General features: G+C 49.0%; 1 protein-coding gene and 1 long non-coding RNA gene across 5 annotated transcripts in view; both read right to left on the bottom strand.

Annotated features, from left to right (window-relative positions):
• Positions 1 to 14,715, bottom strand: part of HIPK2 (homeodomain interacting protein kinase 2) — a 201,281-nt gene that overhangs the window by 171,953 nt on the left and 14,613 nt on the right. The window contains exon 2 of one of the 3 annotated variants that reach the window (XM_021078551.1): positions 13,311 to 13,371. The exons of the other annotated variants lie outside the window; for them this stretch is intronic. Coding sequence (XP_020934210.1) covers positions 13,311 to 13,347 — 37 coding nt within the window. The 5' untranslated portion in view covers positions 13,348 to 13,371. The remainder of the gene's footprint in view (positions 1 to 13,310; positions 13,372 to 14,715) is intronic. 3 annotated transcript variants of the gene reach the window in all.
• LOC110257510 lies at positions 9,845 to 13,273 on the bottom strand. Of its 2 annotated transcripts, none has more exons than XR_002340218.1 (2): positions 11,446 to 13,273; positions 9,845 to 10,249 (listed from the first exon to the last, which is right to left on the bottom strand). It is a non-coding gene; the product is annotated as an uncharacterized LOC110257510 (long non-coding RNA). The 2 variants fall into 2 exon arrangements; XR_002340219.1 differs by having other exon boundaries at positions 9,845 to 10,246.

The following is a 14,715-nucleotide window of genomic DNA, read 5'->3' as shown; positions in this document are numbered from 1 at the left end:
TCGCTCAGTGGGTTAAGGAGCCGGTGTTGCCATGAGCTGAGATGTAGGTCGCAGACGCAACTCCCATCCTGCGTTGCTGTGGCTGTGGGGCACGCCGGCAGCTGCAGCTCTGATTCGACATCTAAGCTGGGAAAAGCAAAACGCAAAAAAAACACAAAAACAAAAAAACCCAATGAGGCAAAATGTCACCTCAGAGCAATGTCCCTCTTGGAACAAACGCTCGCGTTCTTCAGAAAGAAGCTGGTCTGCTTGTCGGCGCTTCTCTTCTCTTTACTTCCTGAAGCCTTACATCCAATGGAAACGTTAACCAAAGCGCATGAGCAATTCTTACTCCTCTCCTGGAGTTTATGTCATGATTTCTCCATGGGTTCCGTGCTGTGAGAGCTGCTGTGACACAGCGCCAGAATCCGGGTGGCTTAAAACAAGAGAACTGTGTCATCCCGACCAGAAGTTCAAGATCACAGTGTCAGCAGGACCGGTTCCTTCTGAGGCTGTGAGGAAGCATCTGCTCCAGGCCTCTCCCCTAGCTTCCAGTGGTTTCCAGAAATCTTTGGTGTTGCTTGGAATATAGATGCATCAGCCCGAGTTCTCCATCGTGCTCACAGGAAGTTCTACCCGTGTGTGTGTCTGTGTTCAAATTCCCCCCCCTCCAACCTCCCGCCCTTTTTTCCTTTTTTAGGGCCGCTCCTGTGGCACATGGAAGTTCCCAGGCTAGGGATAGAGTCAGAGCTGCAGCTGCCGGCCTACACCACAGCCACAGCAATGCTAAATCCGAGCTGCCCTACACCACAGCTCACGGCAACGCTGGGAACCTTAACCCACTGAGTGAGGCCAGGGATCAAACCTACATCCTCATGGATACTAGTTGGGTTTGTTTCCACCGCGCCACAACAGGAACACCCTCCCCCCACTTTTTTATAAGGACACCAGTCATGTCGAATTAGGGTCCTCACATCCTGGTATGAATTCATCTTAAGTAGTGACATCTGCTGTGACCCTGTATCCAAACAATGTCACATTCTGAGGTACTGGGGGCCAACACTTCAACATATGAATCTGGAGGGGGACACAGCTCAACCTATAATGTGCCCTCAAGCCTCCAAGAAAAAGCACCCCCCACCCTGACACACTATCTGTTTGCATCATCCTATTTTTTTATATAATGATTTTTATTTTTTTCATTATAGCTGGTTTACAGTGTTCTGTCAATTTTCCACTGTACAGCATGGTGACCCCGTCACACATACATGAGCAGATCATCATCCTATTAATATAAGAAGATCCGTAAGAAGCTACTGACCTCTCAGCTCTGTGGGAGCAGGTGGAGACCTGGGCAGAAGCTTAGACCACATAATGCCGTTTGTATCATCCATCAAGTCAAATGGAGCCCATCACACTAGATTTGAACAAGGTCCGAAACCTGGACTTTGACAGGAGAGCCAGAGGAAAGGGATGCAACTGTCGCGGTCACAAAACCAGAGCTGGGACGTGCCTCCGCGTCCACTGAATCAAGCCATCTGAGAGTACAGGCCGCTTCTCCAGGTGGTGTGCCAAACGCAGGCAGAAAGCATCGCCCCTTGCCCAGACTCAGCATCCTGCTTCTTTGTCACCATCGTCATACAGATCCTGCCTGAGCTTGTCAACGTGATCGCAGAGGACACAGTCACCCACCAGCACCTGGACCCAGGAGAGTGCTCTGGTCCAGAGCCCACACCTCCCAGTTACAAGAAACAAGAGAGTGATTTATGAATCTAGGCAGCATGGAATAGAGAAAAACAAGATGCTTGTGTGCTAGAAAACCTGGTGTGAATCTCAGCTTCACTTACAAGATGGAAGATCTCGGGTAAGGTCATCAACCCCCTAGGCCTCAGTTTACCCATCTGTAAAACAGGGAACATGAGGCCCGTCTCACGTAGTGTTAACAAAGACCAATGGGTGGCCTTCATCCTAACAAATGACATTTCCTGAGCACCAGCGATGTGCTGCTGATGTCTCCCAACCAGTCTGTGGGCTGAGCAGCCACCATTATCCCCGCTTCTGAATAAGCACATGCAGGCTTAGAGCCCAGAGCCAGGTCTCTCTGATGGCAAGGTCACGCCCTAACCATTGCTGGTCCGTGTGGTACACAGTGGGAGCTCTATAAATGCTCATTCCTCCCGCTTCTCTCCTGTGGGGTCGTACACACCGTGTAACGAGCCATGCTGTGCTGCCATCCACCATTCCCCACGCCTGCACCAGAGTGAAAGATGACCAAACACCTTACAGAATAAATGTCACCTCTATCACGACACAACCCGTCTCTCATCTGACTCTTTCATGACGAGCTCTCTTGCTCACTACAGCACATTCCCGGCAGGTGCGGGGGCGCCTCTGCCTGTTCCTGCCCCTTCCGCACTGTCCCACCTCCATCCGTACACCTGCGACAAGAGGATGGGACTTAACGGTTCGACTCTTGATGTCCCCCCCTCTCCCTGACTACTCGGCCTGTATACAGAGGACTCTGCCCCTGGGTAAATGGTGGTTTTAACTGTTAGGCTTTGTCCTTGGGAGTGGTTAAATAAAAATAGATGTTAGCACAGTTTTCCACCCAATTATCCTATTTACAAAAATAGAACTCTCCTTTGTGAGTGTTTCAAATAGAACCCTTAATTTCTACTGGAGATGCAACCTTACCAGGTCGATTCCTAACGCCTGGATCAGTGAGCTAGAATACAGCGTGGTGGGCAAAGGGGCTACAACCTCAAACTCTCTCTTCAGACGTATACATACAGCACACATAGCTACTTAGCGCGTGCGCGTACACACACACACACACACACACACACACACACACACACACAAAACCAGTTAAAGAAGTAAAGGCTGCAAAGACTGTCTGATGGACGTGTAGACTGGCGTTGCTGCTGGGGGTCTGGCAGTCATGGGACAGGGCACAAACCCGGTCCCACCTATGAGGGAGAGAACTGATGGGGGCCACAGGGGAAGGCTCCTTGTTTGACGAAGGGTTTATCGGGATGGATGGAACCACGGCCGGGTGGACGGCCGAGGGGATGATGGAGAAACACGGATCTCTGCTGGGCCAAGCACACATGCTAATGTTTACCACCCCTAAATGCTGGATGCCGACCTGCGCCTGCTGGGAGATACGGAGACACATGAGAAATGACAAAGGGCTGGAGGAAGCAATCCCGCTGGAGCTTATTGAACCATCGGAGGTGGTCAGCTCCGATCAACACTTTGAGAAAGGACACATGCACCGATTCTCCCCGCGCCGCCCATAAAGACGATGGGCTCTGGCTCTTCCAGAAAAGAATTCGGAGGAAGCGGGTGGGAGGAGGCCAGGGGAGCTTCCTACCTTGGGAAATGCACTGTCCTCTCTGGACCAGGCACCACAGCCCCCACCTTAACTGAACTGCCCGCAGGCCACCCACAGCATCGTCTCTTCTGTGTCTGGCACACGAGACACACGCAGGCACATGCACACATGCTCAGAAATGGTTAGATTTTCTTTTTCTTACTTTTTTGTCATCACCTGTGGCACATGGAAGTTCCCAGGCCAGGGACTGATCTGAGCTGCAGCTGCAACCTATGCCACATCTGTGGTAACACCAGCTCCTGAACCCACTGTGCCAGGCTGGGGATTGAACTGGCTACACCATAGAGACAAGCCAGATCGTCAACCCACTGCGCCACAGCAGGAACTCCCAAAGGCGGGATATTTTATTTTTTTTATTTTTGTCTTTTTTGCCATTTCTTGGGCCGCTCCTGCAGCATATGGAGGTTCCCAGGCTAGGGGTCCAATCGGAGATGTAGCTGCCAGCCTACACCAGAGCCACAGCAGCGTAGGATCCAAGCCGCATCTGCAGCCTACACCACAGCTCACAGCAACACTGGATCCTTAACCCATTGAGCAAAGCCAGAGATCGAACCTGCAACCTCATGGTTCCTAGTCAGATTAGCTAACCACTGAGCCACGACGGGAACTCCCAAGGTGGGATATTTTAAACGTTCTCCAAGCCACCCCTCCCCCTGGCCCTCCCCGCCACAGATGCTCTTCTTTGGTTGGGCGAGGGCTGCGTCTCTTTCATCACAGCGGCTGTCGCCCTGCATCCTCTGCCCCATTGTCAGCCACTTCCCACCCTGAGTCTTCACCCAGCTCACAGTCACGAGCCCCATGGGTGTCCCGGAGACCCCTGAGATGGAGCGGGTCACAGAGCTGTTCTCCACATCCCAAACGGTCCTGCGCTGAGCGAAACAAAATAATGTTCCCATGTGTCCCGGTTACCCCCATGCCAGACCTCGATGCCCTCCCGATGCGGAGGCTGCCCCGGATTTGCTCACGTCGGCACTCCCCTCCCTCCCTTCTGAAGCGCTGAAACGCCACCGTCTTCCCGGAGGCACTCGGAGCTGACGCCTCGGCGTCGGGACCACTGCGCCCAACATCCCCTCGGTTCTCATTCTTTTAGGATTTTATTTTAAGGAGCTGCTTCTCCAAAGTCATTTCCGGTAAAGCAAATCCTGGTTCTCCTCAACCCATGTCGCCTTCCGGAAGGAAAGAGAACAGAGCCGCACACTCGGCTGAAGCACGTGCGGTATAGGCAACACCTGCTCCCCTGAAACGCAAGGGGCTTCGCTTCGCCAGACCTTCCAGGCTGAGACTCCTTGACTGAGAACAGTGGTCGGTGCCGCCGCCACAGGTTGAACGTCTGCATGTCTGACCCCATCAATCCCCAGGAGACCTAGGTGACAAACAAGGCTGCAGGGAGCACAGGTTTGTCCCCAAACCAGGAAATCAACTCCAGGTCCACACCCCACCAGAGGGCGTCGCCACCTACTCTGGGAGGGCACAGGTGGGCATCTGGCCTGAGGTTCTTCTGTCCCGGAAGGTGGTGACCAGGCTGAACTACTGGACTCAGGGGTCTGACCCAGCGAGCCTCAGATGCTGCTGAAACGTTCTGAGAGGGACATACTTGCACACAGTGGCTGCCTTGCCAGCGCAGACAGGGGCAGAGGGGTCACTGGCACTTCCTGAGAGAAGCCTCTGGTCGCAGCCAAGGGGCAGGAAATAAAAACCCAGGTTCCAGAGGAGCTGGGTCAAACTGGAAATCAGAGAGGACGAGCGACCACCGGTGGCTTCTCCATGCCATGCCGAGACCAGCCCAGCTCTCTCGGAGGGAGAATGCCAGGTCACTCGCCCGACATGGGGAACACAGGAGGAGAAGTGAGAGGGTACCAGAACGAGGTGCCTGATGTCACGAGTGATGGAGCAAATGCCGACCTGGGACCACGCAGGGAGAAGGAGCTCTCCCAGCTCCATGTGTGTGTTTCCCAACAAGAAACAAAAAGTCTGGTGCATCGGAATAGCCAGCCTGTCTTAAAAATAACTTGTTTTAGGTTGAGCACAATAGGGAAAATGCAAAAGGAAAGCTTGTCTATGACTCTTAAGGCTTCCGAAAACGTCCACTTCGAGGGTGCAAGGATGGCACGTTGGTGCACATGTGCTTGTGTGTGCACATGCACACACACACACACACCCACACACACCCTGTCTAGCACAGTGCAGGCAGTTAAAAAGGTAAAACTGTTCCTCTCATTGTGCCAATCAGGAGATGGGGAAGGCGCCAGGCGAGCAGGCATTTAAAGCAGATTGCCCCATTTAGGAGATATGATTCTTGGAAATGAAGACTGGCACTCTTCCTAGACTAAAGGTTGCACTGAATAACCAAGGAGCAGGAGGGCAGCAGCCTGGGCTGCTGGGCTTCAACCTGACTTGAGAGGTGAGTGCCACACAGGAGCCAAGCATTGCAGCACAGACAGAAAAACAAGGAACGCTGGGGCTCCGGCTCCCCGCTTCAGCTTGGGATCGCGTCCTGTTCATCCCTGCGTCGACACCGGAGGAAGCGGGGTAGAGCTGCAGGTCAGGCCCCAACTGCTGGGCTGGAAAGAGGACGCGGCCCACCCAGCCCTGTCCTTTAGGTTCAGAACCACGTGAGGTACAATATCACTGTATCTAAGTCTCTTGGGAAAAAGGAGGAGGAATGGGAGATGCTCGGGGTTGTCACCTGGCTTTGGGTCAAGGCCACACCCTCCTGAAGCTTCATTTTGAACAGAAGCAGGTGTACAGGGACCTTTGGGTGGCGGTCACGTAAGAGCTAGAACCGCATCCTTCAGATTCATTCGGCCAAACTGGGACAGTTCCACTGTCTCTCAGAAGTCACCGTGCAGGTCGCCTGGCCCAACCACACATTTTGGACCTCACTCTCCAGCAGCCTCATTGAAAGGTGCTCAACCTGAACACCCCCAGCTGTAAGGGAGCCACTGATCCCCAGGCTGTCCATTTGTAGAGAGATTTCGGCATTAAAAAGTTCTTTCTGACAGTTTGATTAAACCTGCTCCCTGTGGCTTTCGAATCATTGGTCCCAACTGGGTCCACAGCTACCTTTTAAAAATCCATCTGCCCTTCAGATCTTGCTTCTGTCTCGTGCAGTTCAATTCTCAGTTAGTGCCGACAGCTCGTGTTTTCTTCTAGCAAATGCAGATGTTTCCAAACCCTGTTCTACCTTCCCTGTCTCTCAGGTTCCGATACTTTAGGGAAATCTACCTAAAAGAAGGAATCACTGAATTAATCCTTCTCTCTCTGTCTTTCCCCGACCCTCAACCCAAATATGCCTAAGGACATAGTAATTTTTTTTTTTTTTTGTCTTTTTTAGGGCCACACCCACGGCATATGGAGGTTCCCAGGCTAAGGGTCCAGTCGGAGCTGTAACCCTGGCCTACACCACAGCCACAGCAATGCAGGATCCAAGCCAGGTCTGCGACCTATACCACAGCTCACGGCAACCCCAGATCCTTAGGCAACCCCAGATCCTTAACCTACTAAGCGAGGCCAGGGATAGACCTGCGTTCTTGTGGATATTAGTCAGAGTCGTTTCCTCTGAGCCACGACGGGAACTCCAAAGGCAGTATTCGTAAAAGTCACATCTTTTTCTTTTCTTTTCTTTTTAGGGCCATATGAAAGTTCCCAGCCTAGAGGTGGAATGAGAGCTACAGCTGCCGGCATACATCACAGCCATAGCAATGCCGGATCCTAATCCACTGAGCAAGGCCAAGGAATTGAACCATCATCCTCACGGATACCAGTCGGGTTCATTAACGCTAAGCCACAATGGGAACTCCAAAATTCACATCTTTTGAACAAAACTGGGGCAGTATAAAAATCCAGTATTGTCAGTCTCGAAATCCCTGGACAGTGATCAAAAGTCTGCTGCAAACTCACGCGCACGTGCGCGCGCACACACACATACACACACACACACACACACAGTTTGAATCTGCAAAACAAAGACTCAAAGGGTCAAGCTTTATGCTAATAAAAGGGGTATCCATGAGGGAACAAGGTAAAGACAATTGTGTATATCTTTCTATATGGCTTAAATTTAATTATTTTAACTTTCAAAGAGAAACGTAGAGAGAATGACTTACAAATTCCCATATAGGGAGTTCCTGTTGTGGCTGAGCAGGTTAAAAACCCTACTAGTATCCATGAGGATGCGGGTTCAATCCCTGTCCTTGCTCAGTAGGTTAAGGATCTGGCGTTGCCATGAGCTGTGGTGTAGGTCACAGATGAGGCTCAGATCCCGAGTTGCTGTGGCTGTGGGATAGGCTGGCAGCCGTAGCTCCAACTGGACCCTTTGCCTGGGAACTTCCAGATGCCACAGGTGTGGTCCTAAAAAGCACACACACACACACACACACCCCATATACCTGCCACCTAGATTTAACATTTGTACACTTTTAACCTTTCACTAATGTAAATAAATTACCTCTCTCAAAAAAGCTAAATTTGAAAAGTTCTTAAACTGAAAAGTTGAAAGATGTGAACTAACCATGTGCCATGCTGGGGACACAGTCACTCTGAGGAAGAACTGATTTTTAGAGATTTGTGAAGGCAGTTTTTAATTGCTCAGGTGACCCTTGAATAACACAGGTTGAAACTGTGTGGGTCTACTTATAGGCTGATTTTTTTTTTCAGTCAATATATTGGAAAAATTTGGGGAGAGTTGTAACAATTTGAAAAAACTCACAGATGAACTGTGTAATCATAGAAATACCCGCCCCCCCGAAATTAAGAAAAAGTTAGGTATGTCATGAATATATGTAGATATATAAAGAACACACAAAATATATGTTAACTGACTCTTTGACAGGTAAAGCTTCCACTCCACAGCAGGCTATTAGTAAAGCTTTGGGGGAGTCAAAAGTTATCCTTGAATTTTTGGCTGTGGAGGCGGGGGTTGGGGCCACGAACCGCTGCACTGTTCAAGGGTCAGCTGTAGAATCGTAAGTTGGACGCACTCTAAGGACAGCACAAAAAGTACAAAGTTAAACTTCCCTTCGCAGTTGCAGCATTTGTAATGATATAAATAATGTAAATGTTGTAATTTTAAAACTGTACTCCGACATTTATAGGTTAAATAAGAAAGATTTTTTTTTTTCTGTAGAAGAGAAAGGAGTTTTTTGGTAGTTTTTTGTTTGTTTTTGGTCTTTTTAGGGCTGCACCCACGGCATATGGAGGTTCCCAGGCTAGGTGTCGAAGTGGAGCTACAGCTGCTGACCTACGCCACAGCCACAGCAACGCCAGATCCGAGCTGAGTCCAGAACCTACACCACAGCTCACAGCAATGGTGGATCCTTAACCCACTGAGCGAGGCCAGGGATCTGCATCGTCATGGAACTCCAAAGAAAGGAGTTATGATAAAATTGAGGAAAATAAGTGAAAGCAGGGGACTATTCAAACTGAACATTAAATTGGAGCTTTTTTTTTGGCCAAGCCCAAGGCATGCAGAAGTTCCCAGGCCAGGGACTGAACCCATGCCATAGCTGTGACCTGTCACAACTGCGGCAATAGTGGATCCTTAACACTCTGAGTCACAAGGAAACTTCCGTTTCAATCTGAACTCTTAATTTTTAACATATATTTTCCAACTCTGTTCACTTAATTCTATAGAAACGAGTCACCTCCATAGCAACAACCTCCCCTAATGCCCAGATTGTGGTCTCTAACACCACTGTCCAATACCCTGCAAAGTCCCAAGATAAGCCTGGGGCACTTGTGCCACTTAGCAAGAAAGCTTTTCAAGATTATGGAGGTTCTGGGAGTTCCCGTTGTGGCTCGGTGGTTAACGAATCCGACTAGGACGATCAGATTGCTGTTTGATCCCTGGCCTCGCTCAGTGGGTTAAGGATCCAGTGTTGCTGTGAGCTGTGGTGTAGGTTGCAGATGCGGCTTGGATCCCGAGTTGCTGTGGCTCTGGCGTAGGCTGGTGGCTACAGCACTGATTAGACCCCTGGCCTGGGATCCTCCATATGCTGCGGAAGCGGCCCAAGAAATGGCAAAAAGACAAAAAAAAAAAAAAAGATTATGGAGGTTCTGACAAAAGTTCACAGGAACCAGCTGAAGGAGTCTCCCTACCTAAAGTTATAATAAAAAAGATTAATGATTAAAATGCACCAAAGCAATAAAAATCCATGACTATATACTGATAAAAAGAAAAGGCAGGAGTTCCCTGGTGGCCTTATGGTTAAGGATCTGGTGTTGTCACTGCTGTGGCTCGGGTTCGATTCAAAGCCCACAAGCCTTCTGTATGCCATGAGTATGGCAAAAAGAAAAGGCAAGGAAAAGTCTCATTTCTCACTATTTGAAATGGCTATCATTCAACTCCTTACTTTGAAAACTAATGATTAAAGGGTGAGGACTAGCAAAGATCCTGCCTTTCTAATCAGGATCAAGGTAATCAGATGGCCCCAAGTGAAGAAGAAAAAAATCTATTTCATATTAAAAAAATGAAAGATTTAGAAAAACACTGTTTTATTAAAACCCAACGAATACACGTAAGTTCAGGCAATAATTATCATTTGGTGCTAAAAGCATTCAGTAAGTGGTGAGTCGCTCAAAGTTACACCTCAAAGATCACTTTTTGGTGTCAAGTGGGGGGAATGAAACTGCCTGGCAGAAGGTCCAAGGCTGCCATAACCCTCATCCAGGGGTCAACCCGGGCTTTGTTAATGCTGGGTCCCTGGAAGGTGGAAGAAGTGCCCAGAATCACCTCAGCCCAAAACGAACTTGAACCCATCCCTAGAAACAGGAAATGCAGGGGTTGAAGAATCCAGCGCCACGGCGCCCTCAGGAAGGTCTAGAAGACGAGGGCTTCTAAGGACAGCTGGCCCCTTCCGTTAGGGAGAGACTCTGCTGGGTTGGGAGACAAAAAGAAAGTTACAACCAGGGGCAGTGCATGGTCTTAGAGTAGATACTGATTTAGACAAACTGGCTTCAAAGTATACTTGGGGGCCAATAACAGAAATTGAATGTGGGCAGGGAATTAAAGGAAATTTACTGAAATAAAGGTTGGAAATGGTTCACTGAAAAAAGCAGATTACAAATCAGTGCTACATCATTTTGGTGTAAAAAAAAGCATATGCATATATACATGTATATACACATATGTGCGCGTGCACACACACACATATACACACACAGAAACACACAGGAAAAAACCTACAAGGATAACTGTGGTCATCTCTGGAGAGAGGTAAGAGAAAGGGGGAGAGTGTGTTTGGCTTACCTTTACTTTCTAACTTTTTATAATGCACAGGTAATGTTTCCATAATACATCTTTTAAAAAAAAGCTAAATGAGGCTTTAAATTTCATCACTGCTAACCTACTAGAGACCACCTAAGAAATGACGTGTGCTCTTTCTACAATATGCTAAGTGGTCTGCCCACCTGGAGCAGGCAGGATTCTTGGGGTGCCCTTGGAATCTGCTGTTTAGATGATCCTCTGGCAAGTCAAAGCTTCTTCCCCAAACTATGGCAAAGTTGTAGGAAGAAACTAATACCAGCTAAGGTCTCAGAGGGATGAGAGGATGGTTTGAGAGAAGAAATTAAAGTCAGCATTTATTTATTTAGTTAATTAGTTAGTCTTTTTAGGACCACACCCACGGCATATGGAGGTTCCCAGGCTAGAGGTGAATCGGTGCTACAGCTGCCGGCCTACACCACAGTCACAGCAACACCGGATCTGAGCCCTGTCTTCCACCTACACCACAGTTCACGGCAATACCAGATCCTTAACCCACTGAGTGAGGCCAGGGATCAAACCCACGTCCTCATGGATCCTAGTTGGGTTCATTACTGCTGAGCCACAAGGGAGACTCCGAGGTCAGTTTCTAAAAGGGGTACCAAAATGCCTCCTCAAGCACACTTTACCTCTACTTTCCTGCATGAAAACATTACCAGCCAAAAAAAAAAAAATAGGAGAAAAGGGAGACCAGTAGGCCTGAGCAGAGCTCTTGAGCCCAGGGAGAAAGCCCTGGACTGGGTGTACCCGAGGGCATAACCACCCTCAGACAACAAAGACCCACACTCACAGCCATTTCCAGACTCACTTGTCACGATGGGTCTTCTCTTTAATCATCATTCTGAAACTGACTAGGCAGACTAGAGGCTCTAAGAGGGTGACTTCTCCCGGTTTCTGTATTGTAGCTTCATACAAAGATCTGTATGAACGAAAGTTTGCTGTGTACAATCACTTACTGATTCCACAAGTTTTAGGCCAGGTCTACCAAGTGTGTGAAGGCAACATGAGCAGACAAGACGCTGTGTCCCTGGCTCCTCTCCTCCCGGAGCCGGCAGCTGACGCAGGGGCGGCGGGGGGTGGGGGTGGGGATGGAAAAGAGACACACCTGAGCACCTGGGCCCTGACCACTCCAAGCGTCCCGAAGGAAGAGCATGGGGTGCCCTGAGATCAGAGGAGTGCCATCTAATTTACACGGGAGGAAGTGACAAATGTCACTTCCGTGTGACTGCTGAGTGAGCGGGAGCTGGCCGGGCAGAGGGCATGCACACATTCCAAGCAGGGAGATGGTGTGCAAAGGTGCTGAAGCAGGAAACCGCAGGGGACAGCCACACGCTGGAAGAGGCCAGGATGGGGCAAAGGGGAAAGGTGACCCACAGTGAGACTGCGGAAATAAGCTGGGGCCGTGCTGTCGCCGTGTGGAATTCTAGTCCACGTGTGCTGGGAAGTGGCTGGACATCGTAAGTGGGAGAATGATTAGACCTAAGTTACCCTTAAAATCCACAAGGAAATCAGCTGGAAGCTCCAGAATGGATGTGGGCGGCAGCTCAGGCGGGCAGTGCGGGTGAGACACAGAGGTAAGTTAGACCAGGTTACCAGGGTCCAAACGACAGCCTGAGAGCCAAACCCAGCCCAGGGCCTGTTTTTTGAAAATAGAGCTTTACTGGAACACAGCCCCGCCGCCTCATTTATGTATTGTCTACAGCTGCTTTTGGTACCACAGCAGAGCTGAGCCACTGTGACACCAGCCATTTGGCCTGCAAAGCCTAAAGCATCTACTCCCTGGCCCTTTAGAGGAAGTCTGCTGACCCGTGGACGAGGGGATGGCAGTGGAGCGAGAGAGAGGTTCACCGTGGAGAGCTGATCTGCACTGTTCGCAGATTCCGTGTTTGCAAATTTCACCACCTTGCTAAAATTTATTTGTAACCTCAAAATCAATCCTCAGCAGGTTCTCTTACAGTCATCCCCGGACGTGTGCCTGCTGCTGAGAAAAATCTGGGCTGCAGGATGCCCGATGCCTGTGTTCCCAGTTGAGGTCAAACGAGGTCATGCTCTGCCCTCTTGTTTCAGCTCTTATACTATAAGCAAGGATACTGTCCATGGTCTATTTAATGCCATATTTTTCATTGTTGATGTGTTTTTTTTTGTTGGGGATTTAAATTTTTTTTTTTTTTTTTTTTTTTGCTTTTTAGGGCTGTACTCACAGCACATGGAAGTTGCCAGGTTGGGGCCGAATTGGAGCTATAGCCGCCGACCTATGCCACAGCCACAGCCATGCCCGATCCGAGCTGCATCTGCAACCTCCACTGCAGCTCATGGCAAAGCCATATCCTCCACCCGCTGAGAGCCAGGGATTGAACCCGAATCCTCATGGATACTAGTCAGGTTCTTAACCAGCTGAGCTACAACGGGAACTCCTGTTGGGAATTTTTAAATGATCCGCAAGCACAGTGATGACGGGCTGTCTAGAGTTCCAAAATGCAAGCAGGTGGTGATGTATCTTTCAGGAAAATACATGTGTTAGGCAAGCTTCATTCGGGCATGAGTTATAGTGCTGTGGGCTGCAAATTCAATGCTAATCAATCAACAATATATATTAAATAGGTGTCTTTAAACACAAACACACATAAAACAAGGTTACATACTGATCAGTTGAGAATATGACCAGCGACTCACAGGAAGCTAATCCAAGGCGCAGTGGTTCATCCAGCATCTGCAGTGACTTCACAGGCCACGGCTACAGTGAAAAGCAAGGATGGCTATATTTGAGAGGCGCAATCAATAAAATTCGGCAACAGATTACATGTGAAGGAAAAAGGAGTCAGGATGACTGTCAGGTTTCTGAGGGGAACTACGGGGCGGAAGAAGATGCGGTTTATGGAAATAAAGATTTCCAGAAGGAGCACATATTTCAGACAGTTGACCAAGTTTTTTTTTTCCTTTTTTGGCCACCTCTCAGCATATGGAGTTCCCTGGTCAGGGATCCGAGCCAAAGTTGCGACTTACACCACAGCTGTGTCAACGCCAGATCCTTTCACCCACTGCGAAGGGCTGGCGATCGAACCTGTGTCCTGGTGCTGCAGAGACGCCACCGATCCCACTGTGCCACAGCGGGAACCAAGACTTTCTTTTCTTTGTACACGGAGAGTCTGAGATGCTCGCGAGACACCCCAATGGAGATGGTGCATAGGATGCTGGCTTTATGACTTCGGAGCTCAAAAAAGAAATCTGGGTAAAGATACAACTTCGGGAGTCCCTGGCACAGACAGACGGCGCGTGGCCCTCGGGCACGGTGTTCCTCACCCGCCCCCAGACCTGGAGGAACTCTTTCCCTTCCCGACTGAATGGGCAGGTGATTTTAAATCTTTATCTAGGTGGTCTGTTTAATATAAAAATACTTACGAAGGGAAATTAACCTGAGGGTATATATCTGGAACCTGATAAATATCCATAGCCTTTGGCCTACTCATGCTACTTTGGCGAACTGATCCTCAAATTCAGACACTGCTTGATGTTAGATAGAAAAACTTAGAAATAACTGCTAGGACACCCAGAAACAGCATCGATGCAATGTTACACTGACAAAACGACTGATATTTTCCTCGGTGATTGCTTTGACAGATTCCAAGCTTAGAAATTTCAACCCCTCCAGAGACTGAATATCCACTTTTAGCTTCAAGCTTTTTCTAAAAATGGATTTTTCTTTTTTTTCCTGCCCATTGACAAATTTACCTTTACCAACTGAAATGCAGGAGGCTTCAGGGTAGGGGCTTCCGCCTGTTTTGTTCGCACTGAATGTACTCGACAGACTTTTGGTGACGTTGACATTCCAATCAGGCAGAATTTATGCTGGGCTCGCGAGGATGTCAGGTGATAGTATCTGCTGAGATTTTTCAAACTGCTATCACGTGGTCTCCGTCGCACTTATTAAATCAGGTTTCCTCTCCCCTCTGCTTCGGGTACCTCCTTCATCATCTATTAAATGCTCAAAGACAACAGGGCCTTAAACCTGGTGCACCTGTTGTGTGTACAGACGGCTGTCAAGTGTTGTGTCGGATGTGAAGCTTTATAGTTCAGTTCA

This window comes from Sus scrofa, chromosome 18 (genome assembly GCF_000003025.6).
Source record: "Sus scrofa isolate TJ Tabasco breed Duroc chromosome 18, Sscrofa11.1, whole genome shotgun sequence".
NCBI classification, from domain to species: domain Eukaryota; kingdom Metazoa; phylum Chordata; class Mammalia; order Artiodactyla; family Suidae; genus Sus; species Sus scrofa.
Note: the sequence above shows the minus strand (reverse complement) of the source record. Positions and strands in the feature narration are given on the sequence as shown.